Source organism: Marmota monax, unplaced genomic scaffold, assembly GCF_021218885.2.
Source record: "Marmota monax isolate L192 unplaced genomic scaffold, Marmota_monax_Labrador192_F-V1.1 WCK01_AAM20220418_F8-fsc00008, whole genome shotgun sequence".
NCBI lineage: Eukaryota > Metazoa > Chordata > Mammalia > Rodentia > Sciuridae > Marmota > Marmota monax.
In genome coordinates this window covers 2641377-2660991 of record NW_026694432.1, presented here as the reverse complement: position 1 = coordinate 2660991, position 19615 = coordinate 2641377, and the positions used below count along the sequence as shown (strand labels likewise).

At 33.8% G+C, this 19615-nt stretch overlaps 1 protein-coding gene across 4 annotated transcripts in view; it reads right to left on the bottom strand.

Moving 5' to 3' along the window:
• LOC124075319 (putative selection and upkeep of intraepithelial T-cells protein 1 homolog) overlaps positions 1-19615 on the bottom strand; it is a 47687-nt gene that overhangs the window by 20737 nt on the left and 7335 nt on the right. For all 4 annotated transcript variants that reach the window (XM_058570779.1, XM_058570778.1, XM_058570777.1 and 1 more), the window contains exons 2-4: positions 15659-15739; positions 3615-3962; positions 1755-2036 (exon numbers count right to left, since the gene is read on the bottom strand). In XM_058570779.1, the coding sequence (XP_058426762.1) occupies positions 1755-2036; positions 3615-3962; positions 15659-15734 (706 nt within the window). In that variant the 5' untranslated portion in view covers positions 15735-15739. The remainder of the gene's footprint in view (positions 1-1754; positions 2037-3614; positions 3963-15658; positions 15740-19615) is intronic.

The window sequence follows — 19615 nt, the reverse complement described above, 5'->3', positions numbered from 1 at the left end:
TGATGTCTTTCTTCCCAGAGGAAAAAACCCTCTTCCACCTAGAACACCACATTATGTCCTGCAATGCTGTTTGAGGAAATAAATCCAGGAGGCTGCTCTAGAGTCAGACAAGAGTTCTGATATGCCATTGTGAATATTTGGTGTGGCATAAAGCTATTTTGAGCTGGTGCTTTCCATACATGTAATTCATAGGACTAAGAGCCCCATGGCTCGGGAACTGATCCTACACCCTGAAAAGCCTCCCCACCAATCCAATGCAACCCAATGAAGTCAAAACAAACTTTTGCCTAATCACTAGTCAGACAAGGACAAATGATTTTTTAAAATCATGAATATTGACTCTTTCCAAGTATTCTGATATTCAGTGAATGAAACATAAGATGTCTCTGAAATGTCTGTATTTCCTGGAACTGAAACTTATTCTCCAATATTTGTGTTAATATAATTTTTTAAAACATAGGTTTTTAATGCAATATTTGAAGCAGTTGATGTGTCTCAGTTTATAAAACTAACAAAGATCCCCACCTTTATTTTTAGAGAGGGAGAGCAATAAGAGACAATAAGTATAATAATTAAGATATGCAGTGGGTTAGACAATAATAATACTATAAATGAAAAAATAAAGAAGTGTGAGGAGATAGGGGACCTCAGGTGGAGGGAGCAGGTTTCATTTTTTTCAGGTTGGTTTGTCAAAGCAGTCCTTATTAAGAAGCTGAGAGTTTAGCATAGACTTGAAGGAGACAAGGGAGGTTAGTGAGATTTACATGTTTCTAGGAAGAGGGAGCAACTAGAGTGAAGACCCCAAGGCAGGAGCTTATCTGCATATACGGGGACAGCAAGGAGTCTATGTGTCTCAAGTGGACAAAGGAAAACACCAAGAGATAAGGTCAGCTAGGTAACTGGAACACAGGCAATACAGGATATTGTGGGTTATTTTGCTCTGAGTACAATGGGGAACAATTGCAGGATTTTGAAAGATTGTGGTGTTTTATGTCTCATGTTTGAGATGGGTCTTGTTGTCTGCATGATGAGCATATACCATGTGAATATGAGCAGAAACAGAAAATTTTTAAGGTGCTATTTCACTACTTCACTCAGTGGAGGATGGTATCTGACTTGGACAGCAGTGATGAGGTGGGAAGAAGTGATGAGACTCTGGATATATTTTAGAGGTAGATGTAGCATTATTTCTTGACAGATGTTATATAGAATATGAGAAAAAATGTAGTCAAGGATGAGTTTAAGGGTGTTGTTCTGAGAAATTGAAACTATGAATTGTGATAGGGAAGGCAGTAACTAAATCAGGAGTTTCATTTTTTTATATACATAGCTTCAGATACTTACTAGACTCCTATGTTGAGATGCTGAGTTGGAGATGAGAACAGAGTGGGAGAGAGGTCTGGCCAGAAGATGTGATTTGAGAAGCCATCATCATATCGATGGTATTTAAAGCCACAAGGCAGAATAATACTCGTGAGAAAGTAAAAATTGAAAAAACTATGCCCTGGGAATTCTAATATCAAGAGAACAGTAAAAAATAATGAATGTGGCAAAGAGAATAAGAAAGACAAAAAGCAAGATGATTGATAAATCTAAGAGGAAGTAATATCTTGGAAATCAAGTGAAGAAAGCAATTGAATTTTTCTATGTGTTTATAAATTGTGTGACAAGGGCTATAATTTGATTTTTTTTGGTTCTGTATATATATCATGTGACAATGGCTATCATGTGGAGAACAAACACACAGATCTCACCTGGTAAAACAATGTTTGTCTTTTCCTCTTGGCCAGTTAGAGGGTTTCTAAGGTAGCAAGTGACATCCCCAGGGTGGGTATTGCTGAGAAAAAGGGTCATCTTCATGTTGAACAATTTATCTGTGTCCTGTGAGTGAGATTTTGATGCAGGTGGGAGGACCTTTCCCTGGCTGTCTCTCCATTCCATTTGAGGCTGTGGGAACCAACCTCCTGAATTACATTCCACTCTAAGATCATCAATATTGGAAGGAAGCACTAGAATCTGTGTGTCTGAGCTTGTAGCTGAGTGGATATAAAGGGGGAAAATAGTACTTTTAGGTGAAGGGAAGAAGACACAAAACAGAAATAAAATCTGTCCCCCTCAATTCGATATCAGTGCCCTTGATATATTGTTAGTCAAAACTCTATGGGGATTTAAATACCATAAGATGCTAATTAAAAGGGAAGGAATATGAGCCAAGCAGAGGGGTTATAATATACAAGATTATCTTGTCTCAAATAAGTCAGGTGAGGAAACACCTTTTTATTTCATTTATTTATTCTTTCATTCAAAAATGTTTACTGGTTATTTACTAAATCTTAGAGTTTACATAAATATTTGGATTATAATAATGAATAAAAAACAATCAATATTCCAGAACTCATAGGTATTATGACTTAATATCTTTTCTTCTATTTTATACCTAATCAGTTTTGAACCATTATGATAAATGATAGTCGATAACATTATTAACCCAGGTTTGCAATTTAAATTGAGACTTTATATGTTCTTTGTATGCAACAGGTATTTTCATATAATATGCTTTGCATAAATAGGTAATATACTGGTATCACTGAAATATAATACATATTCATTTAAAGAAAATAAACTTATGAAAAATTTTAACTTATTTCCTGGGGCATAAAACTGATAAAATGTGTGGGCAAAGAAAGAATGAGTAGAGATTTAAAGTGTAACCCCATAGCAGGTCTGCTTAATAAAACTTTCTGCAATAATAAATATAATCTAGATCTGTGCTAATACAGTGGCTATGTGCTATAGGAAATTGATAAGTACCTGAAATGGGGCAATTGAGATTTCAGAATTGTATGTTTAATTTTATTTAATTTTAATTAATTTAAATATAAATTTAAAGGGCCACATAGCATTGAATAGCTCAGATATAGACTATAGAATTGGATGTCATATAATGTCTGATAAGGATGTTAAAGGTTAGTGGCCTTGGAGCCCTACGTTTGAGTGCTCACATTTGTGGAATCTTTCAGTTTGCTCGAAATTCTCCATCTTCCCTGCATTTCTCTGTCAATCAGAATAATTTAAAGAGTGAGAAGCGTGACTTAAATGCTTTATATGTGCATATACCATTTTTATACCATATATAACTGAGGACACTGGATATTATAGATAAAGGCTTTCTGAAATAGATTTAGGAAAATTAATCTGGCACTAAGTAGTCAGTAAACTGAGTTAGAGAGAAGTGAGAATAAGAATTATCATTAAGGAGGCTATTGTAAAGATATAGGTTGCTTGTAAGTTCACATTTTTAGTAGTGTTGTCAAAAATAATTGAAAGGGTTACAGCAAATACTAAAATGAATCTGTTGATTTTTTAGAAATCTAATAATGTATGTAGGCATAAAAATAAGGTATTTGCTGGTAGAGTTATTGTCTGCACAGAAACAGTTTTCATTCTTGATCCCGAACTCTTTCCGGTTCAAAAACTAAATGCACGAATTTGAACTTGCTTATGAAATCATGTAATAAAGAAATAGTCTGAAACACTGAGAGTTTTTCTAATACTCAGCCTCAGATGGGTTGAGAATCATGTATGCATAAAAACCTCAGAGGGATCCATCTCACCTGTGACCTTCACTTCTGTGATGTCCTCTTCAGAGAAATCTCCATCTCTGAAGAAGCAGTGGTACTGCCCATCATCATCAACATCAACATTAAAGATCCTGAGGGTCACTTTACCTTCTTCAATGGCATCTTTCAGGAGTTCTGTCCGCTCCACATACATAGGGGTCATTTCTCCATACAGAATTTTACCTTTCTCATACAAGTAAATGGGTTGTGTGTAGCGGTTGCGGAACCAGCGGATCTCCATGTGTTGTGCACTCTGTGGTGGAGACAACTGGCAACTGAGTTCAACTTCTCCACCAAATGGAGCCACGATTGGCCCCTTTAAGCTATTTACCCTGAATTGTTCTGGGAAGGGAAACAATAACCAAAAGGTGAGAGCATGAGTTAGGACACACCTTCTATTTAAATCATTATTGTATCTCTCTCTCTCTCTCTCTCTCTATTTAAATCATTATTGTATCTCTCTCTCTCTCTCTCTCTCTCTCTCTCTCTCTCTCTCTCTCTCTCTCTCTCACACACACACACACACACACACACAATCTAACTAAAGGTAAATTCTTTTTTTTTTCCCTGAAGACATCTTCATTTCACACTAGACAGCATAGAAGTTCTTCAAATTGTTTACCTTAAGAAATATGAAAACATGGTTTTCATTGCTGCTAAAGTTTATATTTTTGTTAAGAAAAAGTTTATTTGTTGTTCCTTCCTTCTTTCATTCTCTTACTTTGTCTATTTTAAACCTTTATCTCAGACTTCTTTTAATATTTGTACTTTAATAAACCTGTATATGAATGTACCCTTCTTTTTCTGGTTAATCTTCATGAGGCTTCTTGAATTGGATGTTTCTTGTCTTTCAATTCTGAAAAATTCTTCATCATTGCATGTTTAATTTTATTTCTCTCATTGTCTATATTCTTTTTATAATGGAACTCTCTCAACTGTCTTAGGAATTACCGGCAAGACATCCAAAAGTTCTACAACCTGCTCCTCCAAGTATCCTTGGCTAAGTGCTGTCAAAAAATAATTGAAAGGGTAACAGCAAATCCTAAAAGGAGTCTGTTGATTTTTTAAAGAAATCTGTTGTTGTTTAATATGTTTTTTTCCCTTTTTGGTATAACTTGGCTGTAACAGACTCTCTTTCAGTCTAGAGACTCAAACTCTCAAATTGATATTTAGTCCCTGACTGGAGTAAAATGTTGGAACAGGGGACAGTTTAAACTAATTTTTGTCCTTTTTACCACTCACTGAAGGAAGAATGAAAAAACAGCTGAACTTCTTAGTACACTCCATTTCTCCTACATGATGGCGATCTTACTTCCTTCAATCCCTTCTATTCGATTGTCACTTAATCAAGATGACCATATCAGTTTAGATTTTTCTCACCCTTGGTAGCTAAACAGTCTCAAGAACCAATGTGTGATTGATCAATTTATATTTTAAATATTAAAAGTTATTTTGTGTATGGAAAGAAATGCTATATTAGGTATTGACTGTTTAATCCACAAATTATTATGTGCTTATGTTTTTTTTTTTTTTTTTTTGTATCAGCGATTGAACCCAGGGGTGCTTAACCACTGAGTCTCATCCCCAGCCCTTTTTATTTTTTATTTTGAGATAGGGCCTCACTAAGTTGCTTAGGGCTTCACTAAGTTGCTGAGGCTGGCTTTAAACTTATGATCCTCCTGTCTCAGCCTTTCTAGCCACTGGGGTAACAGGTGTGCGCCATGATGCCTGGGTTATATCATGAATTTTTGAGGATAATTTTAAATATTGGAGCATTGCTAATGAAGTTAATCTTATTTCCTTAAACCATTAAATTATTAATTCATTTCTAAAATATAATTTTGTTTGTGCTCTAAATGTACATGTGACAGACAAAATAATCATAGAGTGATTATAAACCAGTTTGATTTATCTTCATATCCACTAAAAATAATAATGATGAAGGGTTAAGTCATTTTATTATAATTCTCTACTTGTTTTAATATCTAACTAGATGTATATTTTGCTTTCTTCTTCTTCTCCTCCTTCTTCTTCTTCTTCTTCTTCTTCTTCTTCTTCTTCTTCTTCTTCTTCTTCTTCTTCTTCTTCTTCTTCTTCTTCTTCTTCCTTCTTCTGTATGAGGATTGAACTCAGCCTCTCTACTACTGTGATACATTCTCAGACATTTGTAATTATTTTATTTTGAGACAGGGTCTTGCTAAATTGACCAAACTGGCCTTTGTGATCCTCCTGCCTTAGTCTCCCAAATTTCTTGGATTAAAAGTGTACACTCCCATTACTGAAGAGGAACCAATCTAACCTAAGTTTTCTGTCTGTATACATGAATATACCACAGTGAATCTCACCATAATGTATATCCACAGACTCTAACCAACAAGAAAAAAAATTTAAAGTAACTGGCAGAAAGGATTAGTAGAATAAAGAGAGAGGAAAGGAAACAGGGAGAGGAAGAAAGGAAGAGAAAGAGAAAATACTGCAGATTGCATTTGAACAAATTATATTCCATGGTTTTAAATTTTTTCCAGATGAATCCTATCATTATGTATCACCAAAAAGAAACAATAAAGAAAATGGTCAAAAAATTTTAAAAAAATAGTGGTCACCAGAGGCTGGGGAGGAAGACATTGGGGAAGGTTTGTTCATGGGCATTGTTATAATTTGATCAAAATGTAAGTCACATGAGGGAGACTATAAATAAGGATAATGTGCTATACATTTCAAAAAAGACAGAAGAAATGATTTTGAATGTTCACTACAAAAATTACAAATGTTTGAAGAGATATGTATGCTTCTTCTGATTTGAACATTATACAACATATACATGATTAGGAAAAATAAATACATGTTGACCAAGTTTTTTAGATGTACATTTCAGTGCTGTTGCAAATATTAAATGAAATAATGTGTATTAAAATGCATTTTAATTCTATATTCACAACAATGATACACATCTTTATATTCATAATATGTGCTTTAAATAAATTATTAGCTTAGTCTAAAAATTAAAAATATGTATGTATTTTTATGTTAATAAATTTTCTGGTTTATCATCACCTTCCAGGAAACAAAAAGGTAAGAAAAAAATTCTTGAAGTTACAATTTAAAATATTAGAACATTTTCTATTAAAACCCACATTGCAGAAACCATAGCTCAGTGTAATAATTTGAGGTCACCAAAATAAAAATATTTGAACTGTTTTTAAAAAGAAAGCATGTCTACAAACTTATTTTTTCCATTCTTTTAATTGGTGTATATTAATTATTACAGATTGGTGAGGTTCACTGTGGCATATTGGTACATGCACATAATTTGATCAAGTTCATTCCCCAGTACTGCCTTTTAACTTTTGATGTCCCTTCTACTTTCATGACTTAAAAGTCCCCCTGTCTTTCATTTCACCAGCTTCCATATATGAGAGAAAATAAATGGTACCCCCACCCATCTTTCTGAATATGGCTTATTTTGTGTAATACAATGCTCTCTAGTTTTATTCATTTTCCTGAATAACATAATTTAGTTCTTCATTATGTCTAATAAAACATAATGAAGTGCGTGTGTGTGTGTGTGTGTGTGTCTCACATTTTATCCATTAATCTGTTGACAGACACCTAGGCTGATCCCATAACTTGAATTTATGAATTGTGCTCCTCTAAGCATGAGTATTCATTTATCTCTAAAGAATGCTGACTGGTTTTTTGATAAATACCAAGTGGTGGTATAGCTGGATATTATAGTTCTATTTTTAATTTTTTGAGGAAACATCATACTGATTTCCATAGTGGCTGTACTAATTCATATTTCTGCACAAAGTGTATGAGTTCCTTTACCTCTGAATCCTCACCATTTATTATTTGTATACTTAATAATCATCATTCTGCCTGGAGTAAGATGAAATTTCAATGTACTTTTGATTCACAATTTTCTGATGGCCAAAGATGTTGAACATTTTTTCATATAGTTGTTGGGTATTTGTAATTTTTCTTTTGAGAAGTGTCTCAAATTCAGTCAGTTTGCCCATTTATTGATTGTATGCTATATATGCTGGACAATATATATATATATATATATATATATATATATATATATATATATATGAATATATATGTATATATGTATATGTATGTTTATGGATATACATATATGTATGTGTATATATATATTTGTATTGTGATATTATTTACATTGTGGTGTCTTTAGCTTTTACTCTTTTTGATTGTTTTGGCTATTCTGGGTCTTTTGTTCTTCCATTTGAATTTTAGGATTGTTTTTCTAATTCTATGAAGAATAACATTGGTATTTTGATGGGGATTGCATTGAATCTGTAGATAACTTTTGGTAATAAATCTATTTTAACAATAATTCTACCTTTACAGAATATAGGATGTCTTTCCATCTTTTAATGCCTGCTTCATTGTTTTTCATTCTCAAATATTTTATGTAGAGATTTTTCACATAATAGATTAGATTTATTTCTAGGTATTTTTTAAGCTATTGAAGATGAAATTGCTTTCTATTTTTTTTTCTCTGAAGAGTCATTATTGGTGTATAGAAAAGCAAGTAGAATGAATTGGACATAACTTTCCTATGTTCACATAATATAAGACCAGTGAAACTCCACCTCATGTACAACCACAAGAATTGAATCCTAAGTAGAATAAGTTATATTCCATGTATGTACAATGTGTCAAAGTACATTCCATTGTAATGAATGTCTAAAAGAACAAATAAAAAAGAAATGAATAAAAAGAAAAGCAATTGATTTTTGTTCATTGCTTTTGTCTCTTGACACTTTTCTGCATTTGTTGATCAGTTTTAGAAGTCATTTGATGAAATCTTTAGGTTATTCCAAGTATACAATTGTATTATCTGAAATAGGGATAATTTGATTTCTTTATTTACCATCATATCTCTTTTATTTCTTTATTTTGCATAATTGCTCTATCTCAAATTTCAAGTAATATATCAAATAAGAGTGGTGAGAATAGACATCCTTATCTTATTGCTGTTTTTTGAGGAGATGCTTTCACTTTTTTCCATTCAGCATCATGTTGGCTTTAAGTTTGTCATATATAAGCTTTATTATGTTGAGAAATGTCATTTTGTACCTATTATCTTCAGAGATTTTATCAAGAAGGGATGTTAAATTTTGTAAAATGTTGTAATGCATCTATTGAGATGATTGAATGGGCTTTCTGCCCTTGATTTTGTGTGCTGGGTGACACTTAATTGATATCTGTATGTGGAATCTCCTTGTGTTTATAGAATGAAACCAACTTTATCAAAGTGTATGTACTTTGTAATGCAAATTTGCTTTGCAAGTATCTTTTTCTTCTAGTTTGTCTAAAGGTTTATCAATGTTGCTTATTTTTTCAAAAAACCATTCTTTGTTTCATTGATCATTTATATTGTTCTATGTTTCTATCTCATTAATTTCAGCTCTAATGTTTATAATTTCTTCCCTCTTCCTACTTTTTGGATTGGATCATTCTTGTTTTTGTAATGATCTTGAGATTCATCACTGAGAGGTTTATTTTAGATTTCTCTGATTTATTATGTAGGTAATCATAGCTATAAACTTCCTTCTTTAAACTGGCTTTGCTGAATCTGACAAATTCTGGTATGTTGTGTTTACACCTTTGATTCTAAAAATGTTTAAATCCACTTCCCCAATTCTTCAATTATCTACTAATCATACAAAGCACATTGTTCATACTCCATATACTAGTATAATTTATGTGTTTTTTCTTACATGATTTCTAATTTCATTTTATTCTGATGTGAAAAGATGCAAGAGATTAATTTCTTTTGAAATTGCTAAGACTTGCTTTTTGGACTAATTCATGATGAGTTTGGGAGAAGTTCTACAAGCAGCTGAAAAGAAAGTATATTCAGATTTTTGATGAAATATTCTGTAGTTTTCTGTTAAATCAAATTGAGTTATGTTATAGTTTAAATGACACATCTTTCTTGATTTGTGTCAGAATGATCTGTCTGTTATTTGGAATGGTGTATTAAAGTTCTTCATTATTATTATAATGTAAACTGTCAGTTCCTTTATATCAAGTAATGTTTATTCAGTGAAATTGGTTACACTGACATTTGGGCAAAAATGTTTAAAATCATTTTATCTTCTTGTTGGATTATTACTTTTACAAATTCCTAGTGACATTCTTTGTCTTCTGACTAATTTTGTCATGAAATCTGTTTTGTCTTATATGAGAGCAGCTACTCCTGCTTGCTTTTGTATTCAGTATGTATGAAATATGATTTTCCATCTGTGGGAGGCCGACTAGTACGTGACTGCATCTGTCTCCCCTTCTGATTGGTGTGGCATCATTGTCAGTCACTCTGTGATCTGGTTGCCTAGGGAAACCAGACCAATAGCACTGATCTTTAGGGTGCCAGTGACTGTGTCTTTGAGCATGGGCGTGCCTTCCCTCATCCCCATGGGTGGAGCTATGCTCACCTGTTCCTTTGTAATGTTACCCATTGCCCTGTTTGGGATAGAATGTTCCATGGAAATGTCTTTTGTGTGTCCCCTTCTCTTGCTCTGCCCTTGGGTGTGACCTTCCTAGAGGTCAGTCAACCTGCTGACAGCAGACATCATAAAGCTAGATCCAGCCCCTTGAAACCTGACCCCTTACCTCATTTGAATGGCTTCTCCTCAATAAAAGGGGTCAGCAGGAGCTCTCTCTCTTTTTCTGCAGACCCTGAAGGTCAAAGGAGCTGTCACAGCACCCCCCAAAGTAAAAGGTATTTCTGTCTCTTGTGTGGTTATTTCGCACAGCCCAGTTCCCCTGGGGTGACCCCTGGGTATTTTAGTCACATGCAACCCAGCAAATGGCATCCCTGGGTGGGCAAAAAGGTCTGAGTGTTTAAGTCTCCTGGGAACCCGGCATCCATACTTTCATTTTTCAGTCTCTGAATGTCTTTGCTTGTGAGTTGTGTTTCTTGGAGACAACATATGGTTGGGTCTTGCTTTGTAATCCAGTATTCCAGTCAATGCCTTTTAATTGGAGAATTAGTAGTGTTATTATAGGAATGTATGTGCTACTTCCTGTCATTTTTAGTTTGCTTTTTAATCAGTCCTAATTTCCATTTGTTTACCTATTATTCTAAGGAGATTTATTGTTTCTCCTGAGTTCTTGGTTATTTTTTTATCTTCCTTTTCTATGTGTTAGGATTCATCTAAGTATCTTCTGAATTTCTAGATTAGGGGTCACAAATTAGTTTACTTTATGCTTATCTTGCATAAGCATAGTTTACTGAATATAGTAATTTAGATGAAAAGTTATATTCTTTGGATGCTTGAAATATGTCATTCCACACCCTCTTGTCCTTTATCTTCTGCTGTGAAATATGCTACTATTCTGATGAACTTGCCTTTATTAGTACTTGCCACATCTCTTTGCACCTCTTAAAATTATTTTTATTATAATTTTTGGCACTTTAAATATAATATAACATGGAGAAATTCTTTTCCAGCCTTGTCTATTTTGGGTTCTAAATGACTCCAGTACATTAATTTGTCTATCTCTTTCCCACGTATTTTAATATCAGAAATTTTCTGATATTACTTTATTGAATAAGTTCTCTACACCATTCATCTATATCTTTTGTCCTTCCTCAGGACTTATGAGTCTTAAGTTTGGCCTTTTGATGATGTCACAGAGCTCTTGTATGTTCTGCTTATACTTTATGTTTTTATTATTACTCAATGAAAGTTCTTATTTACCCATTCTGTCTTCAAGCTTTGATATTCTTTATTCTGTTTGATCTAGTATATTGGCAAGACTATTCACTGAGATTTTTATTTGATTTAGTTTTTTATTTCTAAGAGTTTTGTTTGGTTCCTTTTAAATTCTATAGCGCTTTATTGAAATGCTCCTTTAGGTCCTGTATCTTCTCTCAAATAATTAACTTTTTGAATTATGTTTCTGTCATTTCCTCAACCTAATTATCTTTGGTTCAGGTATTGAACTTGTAGAGGCATCTTACATTCCTCTATTTCTGTGTTGTGATTGATTTATATATCTGCTGGGATGGAGATATATATATATAATCTTCCACTGTTATGTGAGAGTGTTTTTAGTGAGTTGCTTTATCATGTGCCCTGGGCTGGGGGTAAATTTCAGCATAAAAGCAATTACTTAACATATTCACAGTTCTATGGTAAATCTGTAGCATTGCTTTGAGAGGAGATAATAATCACAAGTAACCATGACCACTTGAGAACAAGCCATATACTAATAAATCATAAAAACTAATTGAAAATATTATCTACAGTTCTAACCATCTAAACATGGAAAGGGTAATAGTAATCTTTAATAGATTATAAAATTAGATAAAGAAAGCAAAATTAATATTAAACCTGCTGAGTAGATGTTCCTTCAGTACTTTAATTCCAAACTGTGAAGGAGTTGGAATCTGCAGCCTGCTTTCTACCATATCATCTTGATTATCCAATATCTATAAACTTCTTATATAAAAATTATGTTTTAAAATAATTACTGAGCATGGAATCAATCTATGAGATATTGAAGTTTATTCTATAAATATAATATGAATGTTTTTTGAAATTTGATATTAGTTCATGAGAAGAGAATTTGGTGTAACAGAGTTTAGAAATCCACATACACAGGGAATTTGGTTTATGACAGAGATGACTTCTGGGATCAGTGGAGAAAGTTGGAATAATCAATGGAAACAACTGGGTTTTTCTTTTTAAAATTATGTTGGATTTCTCTCTCAATTTTTATATAATAATTGTTTATATGGATTAATTTGAAAATATAAAATAAACAAAGAATTGGAACATGCTCTGGAAAACTATTTCTAAGCAAACACAGCACCTAGATACCATGAAAACCAGAAACTACTGAATTACACAGCATAAAACTAAGTCAATAAATTGAATTTTAAATTCATTAAGAATATAGGAAAAAGCATAAGAGATCAACTGTTATTTCATATTTATATTTTTAATATAAAGCAGGAAGACAAACCACAGGCTCAGTAAAAATATTTACAAAATATACCTCTGTATCCAATCTATATAAAAAAGTCTGAAAATTCAACAATAAGAAAACAAACCAAGTAAAAAGTAGCAAAAGATCTGAACAGGCACTTCACCAAAGAAGAAGGTAGCAAAGAAGATAGGTAGCAAATCACTGTATGCAAAGAATCTCGAGCATCATATATCATTAGAGAAATTCAAATTAAACAATATAAGATACTACCATAGGCTTATTATCAGAAAAGGTGAAATTCAAAACACTGACAACACAAATACTGGCAAGGATATTGAGCAACAGGGCTCTCATTCAGTGCAAAAAGACAAAGTCATTTTGGGAGAGTGGTAATTTCTAACAAAGATAAATATATGATTAGCACATAATTTAGCTTCCACAGAAAACTCAAATGAGTTGAAAAGCACATCTATGCAAAAACTTTCCCACACACTTTATAGCATCTTTATTCATACTTGACAAAAATTGTAAGTTCTTTAATAGGTGAATGAATAAACCAACTGTGGTACGTTCATACAATGGAATATTATAGAAAGAAAGAAAGGAAGGGAGGGAGGGAGGGAGGGAGGGAGGAAGGAAGGAAGGAAGGAAGGAAGGAAGGAAGGACGGACCCAGTCATGAGAAAACATGGAGGGAGATTAAATGCATGTGACTAAGATAAATTACATGGTACATCCATGTAATTCCAAGTGTATGGCATTTTAGAAAAAGAAAAGCTACAGATATAGTAAAACAAAGTAATGGTTGACATGATTTCCAGAGGAAGGAGGAATGAATAAATGAAGCATAGGGCATTTTTAGGATGGAAAAATTATTCTGTCTGACATTGCAATAGTGGATACATGAAATTATGATTTTTTATAAAAAGTTTGAGGATTTCAGAAACTGATTATGGAAAAATATAAAACCATGATGGCCATAGCATACACTAAGCTTTCTTTTGGGCAACACTTGAACAGGGTTGCAGAAGAGGCAGTCTTCACAGCATGAGACTTTGTAGAGGCACAGTTACCACTATCCAGGAAGAAAGTAGAGGGCCAAGGAACTCCTGGGGTTGGAGAGGAGGCGTATGTACTTTGAGAGCTCTGACAGCATCAGCAACTTGGAATTTTTATTTTTTATTTTTGCAATACTAGGAACTAAACTCAGAGGAATTCCACCTCTGAGCTATATTTTCTAGCCCTTTTTATTTTACTTTAAGATAGGATCTCACTAAGTTGCTGAGGCTAGACTCAAAATTGCAATCCTCCTGCTTTAGCCTCCTAAATCACCGGGATTATAATCACACCTCATCTTGCCCAGTTATGCTTGAGGTTTTTATATTTGCAGAGTTATCTTATCTATAGCTAGCAGATGTTGGGGTCAGTTTTATAGGACATACAAAGCAGAAAGGCATTAAATGGTTAAAAACTCCTTGTTTGAGATATATTCAAAACAATTGAATATATAAAATTTTGGATTTAGCACTGGTGGGCTTTTGGATTAATGGGTCTCAGTTTTGAAGCAGTAAGCAGCAAGCAGCAAGCCGCATTGTATCATTACATAGAGGCCATCTTTTACTCATTTATATAGTTCTTTGTTAGCACCCAAAGAACTATACAACAAGAGTGAAACCTTATCTAAATTGAACTTTACTTTATAATAATATATTAATACTGGCTCAATTATAATAAATGTACTATATTAAGGAAAGATGTTAATAATAAGGGAAGCTGTATGTGTGTTGGGAGTGGGAGATGGGAATGGGGAAGTAAGATTATAAGGGAACTCTCTATACTTTCTTTACTATTTTTTTTATAAACCTGAACCTGCTTTCAAAAATAAAATGGGTTAAAAATTTAAAAGTCAATTAGGAGAATTACAACTTGGGGGAAAACTTTATGATCTATAAAATAAAATAGTGAAAGCAAAAATATTCTATACATCCAAAATAGAATTTAAAAGTCCAGTGAATAATGAACTTCTTGGAAATACATGAAACAGATGCAATAGATCAAAAATTCACTCAATATTTAGGAATTATTTAAAAACAACAAATAAAACACCAAAACCCACAAAGTAAAAAAGAAGTTAGGATGTAAACAAGCAGTTCAGAGAAAAAGAAATACAAAAGTTTTTGGAAAGATACTCAATCTTACTCATTAATAAGAAAATAAAATTACTGTAAGAATCTAGTTTTCATCTGTAAGTTTGGAAAAGATAAAAAGCTTTGATGCCTGTAGTGTTTACCTACCCTCACATATACACTGTTTGTAGAAGTATATATTGGTTACTACTTAAGAATAACATTTTCAGCATAATAATAAATAACATAAACTTTGGCCATCAGTTCTACTCATAGGGAATATTTCTTAAAACTCACAATTATGCTCAAAATATAAATTCAATGTTATCTGTGGCAGTTATTATTTTTATTAGCAAAAGATCCCACCTAAATTTGTATCAGTAAAATTTTTGCCATGTAACATGCAGCTTTTGCTAGAAACTTCTATATCTTTTATGTCACTTGTCATCTCAAACTTTTATGTGTCTCTAAATAACCTATATTTATTTCTGTTTTGCATAGATACCCAGACAAATGCAAATTCTAATCCTCTACCAAGATTCTATTAGCCGGTCTCATCTTTCCTTATCTTATTCCACACTCTGCTGATAATTTATAGGGATTTCAATGTGGATCCACATCTTGTATCTTCATCTCCATAAAAATAAAGGAGACATAAATCATGTCTCCTCAACATTAGTCTTGGGTTCTCAAGGGCAAGTATTAGTTCTTCTTCATTTGTTTTTTCTTTCTGGAACCTGGCACAAATCTGAGTAAAGAAGGCTTGCTTGTAAGGAGTGATTCTTCTTAAGCAAGCTACATCCTATAGTACCCATGTTCATTTCATTACTACATATTAGAAGTTAGGGACAATTGTAAAAGAACTTAACTGTTTAGTTTGTTCCTTGCTTTCCTTGGAAAATTTCATTTGCTAATGCTCATAAAGTTGAGTCAGAGATCATACCTGAACTTCGTGTAATCACTGGAAGGAGGTACAGTACAACAAAGAGTCTGCACAAAAATACCTTCATAGTTTCCATTATACCTGTGATAAAGAATGAGGAAAATTATAAAAAGTAATAAGAGGAGTAAAAAGTTACAGAATTCAAACATCTTCACATCTTTCTATAGTAATTAACTTTCAAGTAAAGTTTCTGGGTTAGACATTGGGACAACCAGTTAAAGTAAACAATGAATAATTTTTACTATAAGCATTTCCCTTATAATGTTTAGTGTCCTGAAATTTGGGAGTGGGTACCAGGAATTGAACTCAGGAGCACTCGACCACTGAGCCACATCCCCAGCCCTATTTTATTTAGAGACAGGGTCTCACTGAGTTGCTTAGCAACTCGCTTTTGCTGAGGCAGGCTTTGAACTCGCAATCCTCCTGTCTCAACCTCCTGAGCCGATGGGATTATAGACGTCACCACTGCACCCAGCGTCCTGCAATTTTTGTTTGCTAAATTTCTATTTTTATTTGCTAAATCAGAGAGAACTTTCTTTTCTATTGAAGAATCACTTCCTCCCAGGCTAGGAGTCTTTTGTCTTCTGGTTTACAACTTCATTGAGTCATCTGCTTTTCCAAAGTGGCAGATCTAGGGAATAGATCCTGATATCTGAAGCCTCTGTATGGTGAACATTTGTCACATTTAGTTACATTTACTTACACAGAAAAGTTTAAAGACATATTTAGCCTTTTAAAAGACATATTTAGCCTTTTTAATGTATGAACCAAGTGGCCACTTCAGAAGGTGATATAACCTGCAATTGTAGCAAAGCTTCTAAATTTCCTGTTTAGGAAGAACTCATATTTAGAGACATATTTTTGGACACATGTGGTCCGTAAAGAACAAAAGGGGAAATGAAACTGGCTTTCTCAGTCAAATGTGAAGACTTTTCATTGGTATAGTATTTTGATTTTTTGAATCAGCTGAAAAACCCGATATTTATCTATTTGTACTTCAAAACAGAGGAAGAATAACTGGATGGCAACAATGACGTGAAAGTACCACCCCATGTACATGGGCAGCTCTAGTAGCCTATGAAAGTCCTTCCCTCTGCAGCACAGTGGCAGGGAGTAGGTCCACAGTGGCCTCACTACTGAGGTGGTGCTACTTTGTGAAGAGTGAGGGGCTATCTCATTAAGCATGAAGGTACTGATTCAATACCAGGAAGACTTCCATGCAAGAGGACTTGAGCAAAACCTAGTAAGACTGACAAGTGAGGCAAAGGGCAAATTGTGAAGGCTTCACTTGCCAGGTTAATGCACTTAATTTTGATTTAAGTTTTATCTTCTAGGCAAGGGGATTATAATAGGCTAAGCAGTCATATGCATAGTGGTTAAAAGCAGGGTCCTAGAAAGGGACAACTAAAGTTGAAATCCTGGTCTTGCCATTTAGCAAGTTACTGAAACTGTTTCTTCATTTTTCCACTATAAGTAGGGGATAATATTTTATTTCTCAATGAAATTATTATTGGAATTTATAGAGTTATAACACCTAAAGTGGACAGAATAGTATCTGATAACTATTATACTAAAAAGTGTAAGTACTATAAAAAACTTGAGGATAAAGAATGGGTGCTGCGGCGCACGCCTGTAATCCCAGTGGCTCAGGAGGCTGAGACAGGAGGATTGGGAGTTCAAAGCGAGCCTCAGCAAAAGCAAGGTGCTAAGCAATTCAATGAGACCCTTGTCTCTAAATAAAATACAAAATAGGGCTGGGGATGTGGCTCAGTGGCCGAGTGCCCCTGAGTTCAGTCCCCAGTATCTCCCCAAAAAACCTCCCAAAACTTAAGGATGACAAAGTACTCATTTTCTTACTATTTTTAGTATTGTTTAAATTTAGCAGTGTTTAAGAGAAGTGAAAAAGTGAGAGCCTTGGAACCAAACTTACACCCTGGTTTTACTACTTAACAGCTACTTTGAGTTATTTATGTAATTTCTATGACTCAGTCTACCTTCTGGAAAAAGATGAGTATATATTTCATATAATTAAATTTGTTAAATGTAGGTGTTTAGATTTTTTAAAAGTGGAGAACAAAAATGCTTAAAAAAGGGTGTCTCTAGATAGTGATAAAGAATTTATAGTCATGGCGCAGCATATCCAGATTTACATATTTGAAATGTGATTTGAAGACTGAGGAAGAGATGGAGTCAGTAACACCACATGGCAAGCAGAATGAGTGTCTCAACCCAAGAATGTGTTACTGGAGAAGAAATGAAACATCGTGACAAAAGAGAAAGAATAACTGTACAACCTCTAGGACTAAATCAGTCTCTGAATGGAGGGAATGGCAGAGATTTATTTTCATATGACCCCTAACTTCTGAGATGTATAATTGGATGGATAAATAATATCATTAGTCATGATAAGACACTTGGGAAGAAAAGCAATTGAATTTTGAACAGATCAATTTTAGATTTCTATGTAATTGTTTTACTTATCCTATTTAATTATGAATATACAAAATTAAATACTCTGCCACAATTGTTAGGTACATGACTTCACTATAGATGTGTAAGTGTTTGAGTAAAGGGATTACAACTTCTTGTTCAAAATATGTTGTAGGATCCTGCAGGGTGTCTAGCATATATTAGACGTGCTGGGTGTCTCCTGTTTGCTTCTCCAGATCCAATTTCCACTTTCCTCTATCCTTCTCTGTTTCTTACATAGTAGAATGCTAAGGATTTCAGTGATTGGCTCCATTCCCAATGGTTTCTGGTGAGGTTTAGCAAGCAGAATAACAAGAAGATTATAGGAATGAAAGAGGATGACTTTGGATTATTTGCTCTTTCAGCTTCTTTCTTCCTGGGTTGCTGTGTGAGCTGTATGCCCAATCATTAAACAAATAAATACACAAAACCTACCCTGTAGCCCTTTCTGTCCATAGATTTTAGTCACTGCTTCTTACCTTTATTCCTTCAGGCCTAAGGTCAGTCACAATCTCATTATCTTAACTCCAATGTTCTGCTTTGCCCTCCAAATTCATCTACACCTTGATTGCATATTTGTAAATATGCTATTTATTTAATATTCCCAAACTTGAGCATGCCATCCATTTCTTGCTGGGAATCTGGATGATAATAGGAGTTAGTACTGAAAGTAGTTCCCAGAAAGAGATGCCCACTATGTGCTTCTGAAATTGGTTTACTCATGCATTGGAGATTGCAATCTCCATGCTGGAAGGTATGAAAAAGAGCAATCTATAGCATGGTATGACACCAAATCCACTCAAATTCGGAACATGGGTGGATCGAGTGTAGGTATAGAAGAAGGCACAGGAAAGGAAAATAAATAGCTTGGTTGCTATGGCCAAAAAATAATTATAAAGATTGTGGAATTCTCTACCTTTTTATGACTGTTTTAGAAGATAGACATGAGGAAAAGGAAAAACTAAAAGCTATGAATACATAGTTGAGAATATATTTGGAGAACCAGGGAGTCTCCATCCTAGCTCTCAAAGAGCTCATCTTCTCCCTAGTAATTAGAGATGGAGATGAGGATTGAATTCAAGGTCTAATTTTAAGGGTTGCAGAATTAAAGCAATAATTAAATGTTACATTCACAAAATCTCTTAAGCTAATTTAAGGATAGGATAAGGCAGTCTGAAACACTGAGACATGGGACAAGGGTGATTGGGCAAACATGGACAGAACCATCCATGGGATTAACAGCATTAATTTCCTTGCAGTCAGGATTATTTAGCTATCACCTCTGCTGAGTGTTAAGCTTATTATTTTCAGGACACTGCTGGTTAGTTGGTGGCATCCATCATAGAGGAAACATTAATTTATGCTCAAGGGGTGGATACTTATTGAATCTGGGTTCCCAGCTGGTGGTAATTCATCATGAACACATATTCATACACATACAAAATGCCTTATTATTCTTTTTTTATCCAATGCAATATCATCTCAGAC